Here is a 15,453-nt window from a genome sequence, read left to right on the forward strand (position 1 = left end):
GTTATACAATACATGCATGTTTTGTTCAATCAAGTTCATATTTATATCAAAAAACTGCTTTTTACATTAGCATGTGACGTTCAGAACTAGCATACCCACCGAAACTTCCGGTGAATTTACTAAATTACTCACGATAAACGTTCACAAAAAACATAACAATTATTTTAAGAATTATAGATACAGAACTCCTTTATGCAATCGCTATGTCCGATTTTAAAATAGCTTTTCGGTGAAAGCACATTTTGCAATATTCTGAGTAGATAGCTCGCCATCACGGGCTAGCTATTTAGACACCCACCAAGTTTAGCCCTCACCAATGTCAGATTTACTATAAGAAAAATTGGATTACCTTTGCTATTCTTCGTCAGAATGCACTCCCGGGACTTCTACTTCAATAACAAATGTTGGTTTGGTTCCAAGTAATCCATAGTTATATCCAAATAGCGGCGTTTTGTTGTGCGTTCAAGACACTATCCGAAGGGTGACGAAGGGTTACGTGACAAAAAAAATCTAAATATTCCATTACCGTACTTCGAAGCATGTCAACCGCTGTTTAAAATAAATTTTTATGCGATTTTTCTCGTAAAAAAGCGATAATATTCCGACCGGGAAACCCTGTTTTCGTTCAAAGATGAAAAAATAAAAACATGGTGTCGCCTCGTGCACGCGCCTCAGTCTCATTGTTCTCTGATCGACCACTATCCAAATGCGCTACTGTTTTTCAGCCTGGGCCTGCAAAGGCATCATTCAGCATTTTTCCGCCTTCTGAGAGCCTTTGGGAGCCGTAGGAAGTGTCACGTTACAGCAGAGATCCTCAGTTTTCAATAAAGAGAGTGTAGAAGGCCAAGAAATGGTCAGAGAGGGCACTTCCTGTAAGGAATCTTCTCAGGTTTTGGCCTACCAAATGAGTTCTGTTATACTCACAGACACCATTCAAACAGTTTTAGAAACTTTGGAGTGTTTTCTATCCAATGCTATTCTAGTTTCTGGGCAGGAGTAATAATCAGATTAAATCGGGTACGTTTTTTATCCGGCCGTGAAAATACTGCCCCCTATCCATAACAGGATATTAATCGCCAAACCCAGTGGCTCCAGGTCATCTGTAAGTCTTTGCTAGGTAAAGCTCCGCCTTATCTCTGCTCACTGGTCACCATAGCAGCACCCACCCTTAGCACGCGCTCCAGCAGGTATATTTCACTGGTCATCCCCAAAGCCAACACCTCCTTTGGCCGTCTTTTCTTCCAGTTCTTTGCTGCCAATGACTGGAACGAATTGCAGAAGTCACTGAAGTTGGAGACTCATATCTCCCTCACTAACTTTAAGCATCAGCTGTCAGAGCAGCTTACTGATCACTACACCTGTACACAGCCCATCTGTAAATAGCCCACCCAACTACCTCATCCCCATATTGTTATTTTTTTGTTGCTCTTTTGCACCCCAGATATCATCCTGATCAACCAGGATCTCAGCGATCACTGTCTCATTGCCTGCGTCCGTATTGGCTCTGCAGTCAAACGACCACCCCTCATCACTGTCAAACGCTCCCTAAACACTTCAGTGAGCAGGCCTTTCTAATCGACCTGGTCCGGGTATCCATATTGTTATATTTTGGTTGTTGCTCTTTTGCACCCCAGTATCTCTACTTTCACATCATCATCTGCACATCCATCACTCCAGTGTTAATGCTAAATTGTAATTATTTTGCCACTATGGCCTATTTATTGCCTTACCTCCCTAATCTTACTACATTTGCACACACTGTATATAGATATTTATATTGTGTTATTGACTGTACATTTGTTTATCGCATGTGTAACTCTGTGTTCTTGTTTTTGTTGCACTGCTTTGCATTATCTTGGCCAGGTCACAGTTGTAAATGAGAACTTGTTCTCAACTAGCCTACCTGGTTAAATAAAGGTGAAATAAAAATAAATGTTGGAGCTTAAGTAAATGAATGTAATGAACTTAATATTCTACAGACCCTATTGATCTAGCACTACAATCTACATGTTGTTACTTCTTGGATGACTGTGGTCTAAATAACCAGTAGCCCTTTCTACTCAACCCATTCCATTGGTTGTAGTGCAATACACTGGTATGCCTATAAATTACATTTTGGCTAATAGAGAAAAAATATATAAAATAATACAAAGTGTTGCTGGCCATTGTATACATTCTACAGACCCTACTGAGTATTCCCTACAGTACTTTTACTGCAGTACCCAGAATAGTTTTTGCTTTATAAGCCAATATTTATTCTATGTAAAGTGATTCGCATTGTGGCCAATGGAGTGGGTGGAGTAAAAGGCCATCAACACTCCTTATTATTCAGAGCCCCATGAAATGACACCATATATACATTCTACAGACCCTACTGAGTATTCCCTAAAATACTTTTACTGTGGTGAACAGAATAGTTTTTTCTCTATAAGACAATATGTAATTTATAGGCCTACAGTGTATTGCATTTGGACCAATGGAATGGGTGGAGTAGAAAGGGCTACTGGGTATTTAGACCATAGTCATCCAAGAAATAACGCCAAATATAGACTTTAGTGCTAGATTAATAGGATCTGTAGAATATGATGTTCTTTACATTAATTTATTTAAGCTTTAACCATTCTCAATATGCTCCACCTTATATTATGTATCTTATATAAAGCACTAATTGTCTTTAGTTTAGAATTTTCCCCGGTGTAGTTACAAAATTATAACATTTTAACATCATGCGCTATGCAAAGCTGCAAAAACGATTGATTTGTTAACAACACATAGCATTTTAACGTATACTTTTATTTGGAAGGCAAAATCTGAAAACCGGAAGTCTTAATGTTGCTGACAGAACACTAATGCTGCTGACATGACGCTACATCTTTGTCTCTAACGTCGTCAATCAATATATAGTATTTCCAGTCAAAGTCCACCAGGTAGCAGATTTGAGCTACTGTATCGCGCAGCCGTATCATCGGAGAGAAGTGGTACATTGTAACCACATGTTTGTGTTGTAACTCCTTGGTGAGATCAAACAGGCTGAGGGATACAAATGTAACAATTGTTTCCAACACATGTAACAATTTCGCCGGTTAAAACTTAACCATGAATAGAAGAGTATTATAAACCATTTAACAGACGAAGTCTTTCAAATTATGTATTTGTTGTATGTTTCTAGCGTATTTATTTATTTTAGTTTGGGGTGGGGGCAAGCTTGCTTATTGCTATTGGTCAATGGTGCACATTTTTTTCTGACTCAGTGGTGTTTCCTGATGTCATGCTGCTCACGAGTAGGGGGCTGTGCTTTTTTTGAGGAGGTTGAGTGCAAAATAAACGGTGGAAAAGATTCAGGAAAGGAACTTAACATCATACGGGTTGGAAACATTTTCTCCTATAGAATTTATTGCTTGGGGAATTCATTTATGCACAGTGGGGGATTGACATCAAGTCGTCTGCTTCGTCTTTATAGAAAGGCTACACTTTTTCCAGCCATGGAAACACTACAGAAGATAAGGAACAGTTCTTGTGAAATTCCAGTTGATGTCAGATTTAGGAAACGAATAGTTTGGCAAAACTTGGATTAACTGGTCGCTGGACGGTTCCATTGGCGATACCACAAGGCGATGCCTCCCCAGGGCGATGGAGAATATAAACCTGTAGCAGTGTCAGCGGCGGTCCCACCGGTTCCCCCTCGGAGGGTTCGGAGCAGAGAGTCGTTTTCGGGCTCCAAGTGTCGGTCCGGTGGCGTAGAGCGCAAAGTGAAGTGTGTGCTTGTCGGTGACGGGGCAGTTGGGAAAACGAGCTTGATTGTCAGCTACACCACAAATGGATATCCAACTGAATATGTCCCAACTGCTTTTGATAATTTTGCAGGTAACTTGACAAATATGTGCCTTTTTAAAAATAAATCGGCTATTAGGACTAATTATTGGTATTTTTGGGCTATGCAAGTTCTTGTTTTTATCGTGCGGTTTTAACGGTCCATTTATGTGAATTCGTGAGTAGACTACACTGAGTGTACAAAACATTAGGAACACCTTTCCGATATTGAGTTGCACCGACTTTTGCCCTCAGAATAGCGTTCCACAGGGATGCTGGCCCATGTTGACTCTAATGCTTCCCACAGTTGTGTCGAGTTGGCTGGATGTCTTTCTGGTGGTAGACTATTCTTATACACACAAAAAAAACAGTTGAGTGTGAAAAACCCAGCAGCAACTTGCAGTTCTTTACACACTCAAACCGGTGTGCCTGGCCCCTACTACCATACCCAGTTCAAAGGCACTTAAATCTTTTGTCTTTCTCATTCAGCCTTTGAATGGCAATACATACACAATGTTTCAAGGCTTAAAAATCCTTATTTAACCTGTTTCCTCCTTTTCATCTACACTGATTGAAGTGGATTTAACAGGTGACATCAATAAGGGATCATAGCTTTCACCTGGATTCACCTGGTCAGTATTTCTTGAAGGAGGTGTTCTTAATATTTTGTACACCCAGTGTATATTTTGAACTCAGACTGACAAAACATTTCTATTCAGCTTTAGTAAAAATGTTGCCAATTGTCTTCTGCCATACATTGGCGGCAACAGGAAGACTATGGTAATTATTATACTCAATAGTTTGTCCATTACAACACTATTCAGTCCGTAACAGTATATAATGGCATTTTGGTTACTAATTTCTTTGTTATATTGGCTGATTAAATGGAGAATTTTTTTTTTTCAGCGGTCGTAGCAGTTGATGGCAAGCCAGTAAAACTGCAGCTTTGTGACACAGCTGGCCAGGTTTGTAATTAAAATGCACATATACGACAGTTTGATATTATCTCAACTATCCTGGAAGTGTGAAGGATTGGTTAAAAACAAACAAGTTGGCCTTTTTGCTGTTCCTAGAATTTCTATAACTTGTTCTAACCCCTATGCATTACTAGACTAGTAGATGTACAGAATGAGGTCAAATGTAGTCTACTAATGTAGGGGAGTGAAGTGATCTGTCTAAATTGATGTGCTCCAGCAGTGTTTTTGTGCAGTCGTGATTCTGCACCAAAAATGAGGTTACTCAGATAAACGCTGTCTCCCCCACACGGGAGGGGGTTACCGGCTTGGGGGGATTACAGATAGGAAACCTTATAATTGTAATGAATTGAATCTGAGCCTGGAAAGGAAACGTAAGCTTCGGCACAGCTGGGGCTGGTCAGAGGAAACGCGAGATGGGTCTGTTTCTGAGGAGCAGAGCAGGCTGGAGAGAGTCAACAGTGGAAAACAGCCCTGGAAAGCAGACTAAGAGAGATCTAGAGCGGTTCTGTCTAGACACAGGCTGTGCTCTGTGAGTTCATCGGGTTCTGATTCGTCTCTTTGGAACGCGAGCAGAGAGGCTCTGAGAGGATAGGCTTTTCATTAGACACCAAGACAATGCAAGCAATATCGTTTGCAAGGTGTTTGGAGACAATGCAAACAATATAGTAGTTATAACTTTGTTAGGCCTATTACAGAGTTAAACTTAGCATACATTGACAAATAATCAAGATGACATTTGTGCTTGCATGCCATGAATAATTAGCTTTCATGTGACAGCCCAAAATAATAATTGTGAAAGCACATGCCCCAGAAGCACCAGCCCCCCCCCCCCCCCCCCCCCCATGCAAATGTGAGATAATGGTTGAGCCAATTAATCAAATTATATTAATTAGCTCGATGTCACCCAGCTCCCCTTTTCATCACAGAGTCCATGTATTTAGCATACTAAACATGCAGAAGATTTCCTGAATACCTTCTACAGTGTCCCTCACTGTTGATGTTGTTGATCTCATTGGGTTCCTGAGGATGGAAATACACTATTAAAATCTCTTCCAGGAAGCAATGGGTACACACAAGCTGGGTGTATCAGAGAAACAGATGAAAGTGTGAGAGAGCGGGGAACGCATGCTTTGTCAATAAACAGCAAAATATAATCTCAGTGGAATGCCATGGTTATCTTTCCTCCCGTTGAAATCACAGTAGAACTAGATGTTTTGGAGATATGCAAATGTAATCTGAATGTTGCGTAATACGCTTGCCAGATAAAAGGACTAAACACACATTAGCGAAGATAAGCACCCATATTGGCGTCAGTGCAATGGCCCACGGGTTAGATGCTTACCGCTGTAAATCCCCTGCAATGCTGTGCTGCCACTAATACATGATATAAATTATGTCACCACTCCATCTCTTTAGCTGGTGAAAATTACATATCTCTATACTTATACTTAGAGTTTGGCAGCGGGGTAGTGGTTGGCTATGCCAACTGCAAATCATAAATGTTTTGCTCCTGTACCCTCTCAACAGCCTCATCACACTTGGTCTCTTTCACATAATCTAGCTGCATGATCGTCATCACAAATTCCTTTTGGGAGTCTAAAGTGTGGACTATAGTGCATGTCATTATTTTAATCTATAATAGACATGTTATAGCAATTTAACAATGCTCCCTCTCTTCTCCAATTTAGCTATTGGCAGTTTTTTTGATTTAGCATTCAAGATATGCTGGTCGGAATAAACAGTGCCTTCAACAATACATTACACAATGGCATGTCAGTCACCAACATTGGAGGAGATTAAAATCAACTATAGGCTATGCTGAAAGTGCTGTCCCCAGTCAGAAGCACTATGGCATGTAAACAGAACACTTTCACTCAAACAGAAACTGATAGAAGTGTTATGTGTTGTCAGGCTGTGGACACGGATTGTGTTTTCCTGCCTGCCAGAGAGACTATGTCATGAGGCAGAGGCGCCACTAGTTACAGCCATGCACATGGTGACATCTTAGCCAATGAGAGCAGGATTTTCCTTCTCTTAGTTATGGCTATGCCCTTTCCATTCCTGCACTCAAATACATTTTCACAAGGAGGAATATTGTGTTGAGCATGGCCATTCTTGGTTCTACTAGTTATCAGGTCATGTCATGAACCCCCCTCTCCTCTCCCTGCAGGATGAATTTGACAAACTGCGTCCGCTTTGCTACACCAACGCAGACATCTTCCTGCTGTGCTTCAGTGTTGTCAGCCCCTCTTCTTTCCAGAATGTCACAGAGAAATGGGTGCCGGAGATTCGCCAGCACTGCCCGCAGGCACCGGTGGTTCTGGTGGGCACCCAGTCGGACCTGCGGGAGGACGTCAAGGTTCTGATCGAGCTAGCAAAGTACAAAGAAAGGCCAGTGGAGCCCCAGGAGGCCCAGCAGTGTGCCGAGGACATGAGGGCCGTGTCATACATGGAGTGCTCCTCACTCACCCAGAAGAATCTCAAAGAGGTGTTTGACGCAGCCATCGTGGCCAGCATCCAGCACTCCGACAGTCAGCAGCAGCATCGACTGAAAAAACGGACTCCAGACAAGATGAAGAAGCTTTCTCGGTCGTGCTGGAAGAAGTACTGTTGTGTGGCCTAGCCTCTGTCTGCACGTGCGACAGTAGGAACGCATGGGTGCCAATTTTGGTTCCATGTCAGCACGTTAAAAGACTTCAGGGCAGTAAGGAAAACAGCGACGGGAATATGGGCGAAGGTCTGGTCTGGAGTATCTGAGATATGTGAAGGTTAGGCCTCACTGACCTTGTGCTATTTTTGCTTTACCAACGTGAACTGCAATGGAGACAGATCTGACTTCCCTCAAAGTGCGGTTTGATAAGACTACTCATTGACTTTCCCCTGTCTTATATTCATGATCCTGAAGGACACACAGCTTCCGATAGACAACTGTGAAAGATCAAACCTCTTGATAACTAGGAGGGTCTATGTTGTTGTTTTATTGACCTGGTTTACTCTGACCTTTCCCATGGTAAGTGTATGTAAACTCAGATTCATTTGGCATATGACATTGAGTCAACTTCCCGACGTGGGATTTACCGTCCCTTTGATTTAGTAGTTCCTATGTTAAAAGAAAAATACAGTGCTGTAATCAGATAATTCGAGGAGAGTACTGTGTAACTTTCATTGTTTTCGTTCTGGTTCTTGTTTAGCTTGTCGTCTAATGTACAAACCACTCAAACACTGTTTTTCAGAATTTCTAACTGGTATTTACATTAGGACATGGGTTCTGTCCAAGCTCACATGAGGATCAGTCTCTAGCTATGTGCTGGAATTCTAACTGGACCTGTTGAGCTTTGGTTAACTTGACCATAACACCACCCGAGGAGTCGTAAATAAATACCGCCATGGCAACATTTAAAGGGCTCCTTATGGGCTTCAAATGCATGTGTAACATGTCCACTGTTTGATTTATGTGTCGGAAGGTATGTTTAGGTCTACTGTGAGGAGGGGAGAAATTGCGTTTTAATGTCTATTCTAGGAGTTTAAAAGTAGAAGAGCAATATTTTATTTTAAATTTCATACAGAATGTCAACCTAATACGACTCGTTTGTCTATCAGTCGTTTACTGTCCACGTTGTACACAATATAAGTGAGTCAACATTTCTTTGTTAAATTCTTGGAAGTCTTTTTAACTTTTGCCAAGAGTCACACAAATGATGTACTAATACTCTTTTGGGTTGTTTATTCGTTTTGAAGTGCAATGTTAAGCATTATATTATAGCAATGAATGATGATCTTCTCCAAAAATGAAATCAAGGTTTTCAACATAACATTTCAATGCAATATATCTTTACTGTGAACCATGAATTATATGTATATTCACTGCAATCTTTTATTTACTGTATTAATGTCCAACTGAGAACTGTACAGCAACCAGACCTATGGACTATAGTGCATCATTAATTGTAGATGAAGAAGCAGTTTTGGATATTTAGATTACACTGAATAAAGAACAGGTCTGATGGACAGCACATTTAATGTGTACCCCTGTTGTTATCAGTTGACTTTGCCCATCCCTCTATTCTGCACAGTTTCCATTACTCTGGGGTTTTACAATGTCTGTTGTGGTATCATGTTTGATTTAAATCATGATAGAAAAAATATTATATCTGATTTAATGGCCTATGCAATGCTCTTTTTGTTTGGTTATGTGTGCATTGGAATCATGATAGAAGTGATGGGTTAAATAGGTCATGGATCAAACTATTAGACACTCCTGGTTACCAGATTCCCGGGAAGTTCAGACAATTTGGAGAGAATAGGGTGACGTCAGCAAAATAATACAAACCTGGGTATTCAGATTTCCTTAAATAAAACACCACAGGCAGAAACATCCCCAGACGACTAGGCCAAAATAATACAGAGATAATAGAGGGCTGACTGCAGCTGAGTCAATGTTAACTGATCTTAACTACCATACTCTGGTAGCTGTTATTAATGACAATGAGCCAATCAAGTCATTTAGTATCTTTCTGCAACCAATACCCTGGAAAGAGCGTGTTTACTGTCCCGAGCCAGCTTAACGGCACCATCATCTTGGAACTGATTGAAAAAAGGTTGTCAATACCTATATTCCATATCACTGGGATGTGTATGGGATGTCTGTCTCTGTAAATACCCTGTTCTGATTTAGGTAGGCCTATAGATATGACATTATTTGAATTTCAAAATGTTAACCGTCACTTTTTTCTGTGATATTGTGTTTCAAGCCTTGTTAATAGCTCTTCCAGTAGAATGCCAAACTTAACCTTGGGGTAAACGATAGTTACCTGCATGATCATGTTAACCTCCTTAGATGACCTGGATGGGTCACCTGTGGATGTGTGATGGACCTCTGAAAGTGAATTATGATGGAAGACAAGAGAGAATGGAGAAGTTCATGTTTCACTGGATCACTTAGACCATGTTGCATCAACAGTCAGTTAAATGTTTATCATCACATACACCATGAATATACGGAAACAATAATAATGTACAGCAATTTATCTTCTCGTTATGAAGTACTAGTTATTTCTTGAGAAGGAAAATACAGGGAGATGGGTGAAATTGAAATGTGACATAAATGCTTTAAATAGGATGGTTCTTTGGATGTGATGTGGGTATGCGGGAAGTGTTAGTGGACAGTGGTGAACGTACCTTTGGACAGTTGTCTTTTTCTAGATCATTTTGAATGTTGGCTTCTTCATATAGCATCATAGAATTTTCAAACTTCTTCCAATGACCAGTTTCTCAGTATTGTGTGAATTATTTTCTCAACACAAATGCATTTCACAATGATGCATTTCTTCAAATGAGTATCTTTGTTACAGTGCACATCACATGGTGTACTATATATACTCTTGAGTTTCCATGCTATGACTTCCAGCAAACATGGAGGTTCCATGATCTATGTTCAGGGCTCTGTAGGGGATGGGGTTGTGGTGAAATAACAGCTCGCATTCAGTGTAATGTCAGAACAAAGATCTGTTTGTGTGTAGTTTGATACCTTTGGAAAATAAAGAATATTTGTTATACAATCTGGGTTTTGTGTTTGTTACATTGGAATGGATTTGTTAGGGTTTTGTGTCTGGAACTCTTTTCCTTTGTGATATTTGTAAATACATATTTATTACAAATTAATGCTTGATTGACTGAATAACTATGGCTCAGTACTGGATAGTGTAATTATGTCAACTGTATTAACAGAATCCGAATACAGTCAATATTGTGAAAATGTACTTGAACAGGGAGAGTTTATGCAGTTGAAATTGAAATATGAAATTAAACGTTGATATGGAAAGCCCCTTATGCTTTCACTTGCAGTCACAGCTATGAGCCATTAGGCCAATCATCTGGAGTCTTTACCAGTCACTCAAACTTTCTGTTAGGCTGACAGCCTGCTCTATTCTCTCAGCCAGAAGCTGGCCCTGCTTAATGACTGACATTTTCAGGCCACTTTTCTGGGATTGTTTCATATTGCAGTGATGTGTGTGTTGGTGATGCAATATGTAGAGCTCTTGCTCAACCATACAAACCCACATGACAAATAACCGCCTCAACTGAGACCAGAATAATTGTGAGAGATGTCTAGATGGTACAGATCAGGGCCGGCCCGCTCATTAGGCAGGATTAGGCGGCTGCCAATGGTGGCAGATTGACGAGGGCGGCATTTTCTAAGCTAAACTGACCAACCTCCAACAAAACATAAAAACTCACATAATTCTGCCCCAAAACAATGACAATTTCTCTCAACCAGTGGCATACAGGCTTTTTAGGTGAGCGCTGATGCCGCTCTGTGATAAGCAGTGCCCACTTTGTGAAAGGCGGGGATGCAAAATATTTATCAAATCAGATTGTATTTGTGATATGCGCTGAACACAACAGGTGTGGACCTTACAGTGAGATGCTTACTTGCAAGCCATTAACCAACAATGAGGTTAAGAAAAATAATTGTTAAAGTATTTACTCAAATAAACTGAAATAAAAAAATAGGAAAATAAATAATTCAAGAGCAACAATAAAATAACAGTAGCGAGGTTATTTACAGGGGGTACCGGTACAGAGTCAATGTGCAGGGGCACCGGTTAGTCGAGGTAATTGAGGTAATATGTACGGTACCAGTCAAAAGTTTGGACACACCTACTCATTCAAGGGATTATTTTTTGATTTTTTTTACTATTTTCTACATTGTAGAATAATAGTGAAGAAATCAAAACTATGAAATAACACATATGGAATCATGTAGTAACCAAAAAAGTGTTAAACGAATAAAATAAAAATATATATATTTGAGATTCTTCAAAGTAGCCACCCTTTGCCTTGATGATAGCTTTGCGCGCTCTTGGCATTGAATTGTCATGATTAGTGATTTCAAGTTTGTATACTTACATTTTTTACAAATTGATCATAGCGAAAAATAAAATTCTTATGCATTTCCCGCTGTGTAAACACATTGCAAATAGGCTCAGAATAACTCCTCCTGATAAAGTTGGGTAGCTGATATTCAGAGCTTAAATATCCAAATTGATTAGTCACAGGAATCAGGACTAATAAAGCCAATGCTACAACCTATTTTACAACCGGTGGCCCTACCACATGGATGGGAATTCATCAAATTCCATTATGGGGGGTGACATAGTAGGCTATAACCCAGTAAGCACGGGCCAACATATTTCGGACATATTTTTTTGGTCATGTCCGGACCGGAGGTATTTTTCTGGTGTTTTACAAATGGTAGGCCTACCACGTATAGTACCAGTTAAAAGTTTGGACGCACCCACTCATTCAAGGGTTTTTCTTTATTTTTACTTGTTTCTACATTGTAGAATAATAGTGAAGACATCAAAACTATGAAATAACACATATGGAATCATGTCATAACCCAAAAAGTGTTAAACAAATCAAAATATATTTTATATTTTAGAATCTTCAAAGTAGCCACCCTTTGCCTTGATGACAGCTTTGCACATGCTTGGCATTCTCTCAACCAGCTTCACCTGGAATGCTTTTCCAAAAGTCTTGAAGGAGTTCCCACATATGCTGAGCACTTGTTGGCTGCTTTTCCTTCACTCTGCTGTCCAACTCATCCCACACACCCTCTCAATTGGGTTGAGGTCGGGTGATTGTGGAGGCCAGGTCATCTAATGCAGCACTCCATCACTCTCCTTCTTGGTCAAATAGCCCTTACACAGCCTGGAGGTGTGTTGGGTCATTGTGCTGTTAAAAAACAAATGATAGTCCCACTAAGCCCAAACCAGATGGGATGGCGTATCGCTGCAGAATGATGTGGTAGCCATGGTGGTTAAGTGTGCCTTGAATTCTAAATAAATCGTTGACAGTGTCACCAGCATAGAAACCCCACACCATCACACCTCCATGCTTCACAGTGGAAACCACACATATGGAGATCATCCGTTCACCAACTCTGCGTCTCACAAAGACACGGCGGTTGGAACCAAAAATCAAATCTTTTCAACTTTCCTTCAGAATCGAACATGAACCGGATTTCAACGTCTGGAAAGACGTCTTTTCACCTTTCATTCAGAACCTAACGTGAATCTAACTTCAACATCTGGAAAAATATGTATTATTTTCAATGTCATTTTGCTTACTGGGACTATTCTTGCAGGGGAGGCAATTTTTTGGTCTTGCCTAGGGTGGCAGAATGGCCAGGACCGGCCTTGGTACAGATAACATGTTTTGACATATGCATACAGATGCCCACATCTATGAAGAAGGCCTTGCAAGACAAGTTGCATAACTCTTCCTAAAGGGAGGGGGAGAGCAATGGTGGAAAAAGTACTCAATTGTCATACTTGTGTAAAACTAAAGATACTTTAATAGAAATTGACTCAAGTAAAAGTGAAAGTCACCCTGTAAAATACTATTTGAGTAAAAGTCTAAAAGTATCTGGTTTTAAATGTACTTAAGTATCAAAAGTAAATGGAATTTCTTGTTTAAAAAAAAGTATATATTTACAGATAGCCAGGGGCACACTCCAACACTCAGACATAATTTAAAGACAAAGCATTTGTGTTTAGTGAGTCTGACAGATCAGAGGCAGTAGGAATGACCAGGGATGTTCTCTTGATAAGTGAGTGAATTGGACCATTTTCCTGTCAAAATGTAACGAGTACTTTTGGGTGTCAAGAAAAATGTATGGAGTAAAAAGTACATTATTGTCTTTAGGAATGTCGTGAAGTCAAAGTAAAAGTTGGCAAAAATATGAATAGGAAATACAGATACCCCAAAAACGACTTTGTGTAGTACTTTAAAGTATTTCTACTTAAGTACTTTACACCACTGGGGGAGAGATACCAGTGGCCTGAGGGATTTGCCAATGTAGATGTACAACAGCTGCAGAAAAGCCAAACGGTATCACAGAGTTGCAAACGTGGGGCATGGAGCTGTAAGCAGAACAGAGGTACTTGGCAGATCAAGTAAAGCTGTGATTTCTAAGAGGCTCAAGCCTGAAAAGTAATTTTTCTGGGTTGCTGCCCAGGTCATCACTGGCAGGAAATTATGGTCCACTTGTTACTCCATGTGCTGACAGAGAAAAGCAACAATGATGACCTAGTCTGAATCCCCCAGACCTACTAATGCTCTCCTTTGGATACAATGTAGATGTACGATCTTAATTAGATCATCCTGTTGCAGGAAAATGTAGAACTTGTAGTGTATTTGAGGTTTAAAAAGGCTTCTGAAGTTTGTAATTTCGTTTTTGAAATTTCAGACTCGATTTTCCCTTCCCAAAAAATGTATCAACCCCTACAAATATGTAAATTCATTATTATCCACATAATAATTCACATTTCCTGTTACAGCAGGATTATTTTCCTGCTGTAGCAAACTGGCTCAAATTAATATCCTAAATCTGTATACACATAAGGTGGGTGAAATGAGGACAACATATCTCTTGAGTCCACTGTCAGATCACTCTAGTGAAAATCTCTATAAAGAACAAACAAGACACCTCATGAAGTTTTTGAATGGGTCCACACTAGACATTGATTATGTCTTCCCATCCTCAAAACCCCACCCTGAAATTCAGTGTGTGCTGTTCAAAAGACTTGGCCCATAGTTTGTTGCAAACAATGTCAGTAGATGAGACTGTTTCTTGGGAGGCAGCACAGCGAGTTATTGGATTTGGCAGGCAATGTTTGGGTTAGAAAAGTTAATAGCGGTTAGAGTAACCACAAAACAGGTTGTGTGTGTGCGCTCCTTTAATCAATTCCAAATGTTGGTTGAGAAAGAGGCCCTGTTTATAATTTTCCGGAGGAGCAAAGTAACAGAGTGAGATGGCTGGACTACCCCATCTGCGAGCCTCATATCCATACTGTATGTGCTGCAGATAAATAATGGATCCCTTTTGTTTTGTCTTTGCACTGATTATAGTTTATTCGATTGGCTCAGTAGAAAACACGTCCTTCAGTGCATTCGGAAAGTATTCAGGCCCCTTCCCTTCTTACACATTTTCTTACATTAAAGCCTTATTCTAAAATTGATTAAATTAATGTTTTTACTCATCAATCTACACACAATATCCCATAATGACAAAGCAAAAACAGTTTATTTCTTATTTTTGGTCATAAAAAAAAAAAATGAAATATCATATTTAAATAAGTATTCAGACTCTTTACTCAATACTTTGTTGAAGCACCTTTGGCAGCGATTACAGCCTTTAGTCTTCTTGGGTATGACGCTACAAGCTTGGCACACCTGTATTTGGGGAGTTTCTCCCATTCTTCTCCGTAGATCCTCTCAAGCTCTGTCAGGTTGGATGGGGAGCGTTGCTGCACAGCTATTTTCAGGTCTCTAAAGAGATGTTCGACCGGGTTCAAGTTCTGGCTCTGGCTGGACCCCTCAAGCACATTCAGAGACTTGTCCCAAAGCCACTCCTGTGTTGTCTTGGCTATGTGCTTAGGGTCATTGTCCTTTTGGAAGGTGAACCTTTGCCCCAGTCTGAGGTCCTGAGCACTCTGGAGTAGGTTTTCATCAAGGATCTCTCTGTTCTTTGCCCTGTTCGTCTTTCCCTTGATCCTAACTAGTAAAAACATCCCCACAGCATGATGCTGTCTCCATCATTCTTCACCGTAGCAACGGTGCCAGGTTTCCTCCAGACGTGACGTTTGGCATTCAGGCCAAA

The 15,453-nt window shown here is 40.2% G+C and overlaps 1 protein-coding gene across 1 annotated transcript; it reads left to right on the top strand.

Moving 5' to 3' along the window:
* Positions 1–3,225: 3,225 nt before the first annotated feature.
* LOC106589655 (rho-related GTP-binding protein RhoU) lies at positions 3,226–10,345 on the top strand. The gene is made up of 3 exons (XM_014179896.3): positions 3,226–3,864; positions 4,717–4,775; positions 6,958–10,345. The coding sequence occupies exons 1-3, from the start codon at positions 3,615–3,617 to the stop codon at positions 7,408–7,410; spliced, it is 762 nt and encodes a 253-aa protein (XP_014035371.1). The 5' UTR covers positions 3,226–3,614; the 3' UTR covers positions 7,411–10,345.
* The last annotated feature ends 5,108 nt before the right edge of the window (positions 10,346–15,453 follow it).

This window comes from Salmo salar, chromosome 28 (assembly GCF_965601325.2).
Source record: "Salmo salar chromosome 28, fSalSal1, whole genome shotgun sequence".
NCBI classification, from domain to species: Eukaryota; Metazoa; Chordata; class Actinopteri; order Salmoniformes; family Salmonidae; genus Salmo; species Salmo salar.

Bases quoted from the DNA above. Each gene is read 5' to 3' on its own strand.
- LOC106589655 (XM_014179896.3), top strand. From the start codon at position 3,615: ATGCCTCCCCAGGGCGATGGAGAATATAAACCTGTAGCAGTGTCAGCG. The intron at 3,865-4,716 runs GTAACTTGACAA...TTTTTTTTTCAG, and splicing joins TGCTTTTGATAATTTTGCAG to CGGTCGTAGCAGTTGATGGC. The intron at 4,776-6,957 runs GTTTGTAATTAA...CTCTCCCTGCAG, and splicing joins TTTGTGACACAGCTGGCCAG to GATGAATTTGACAAACTGCG.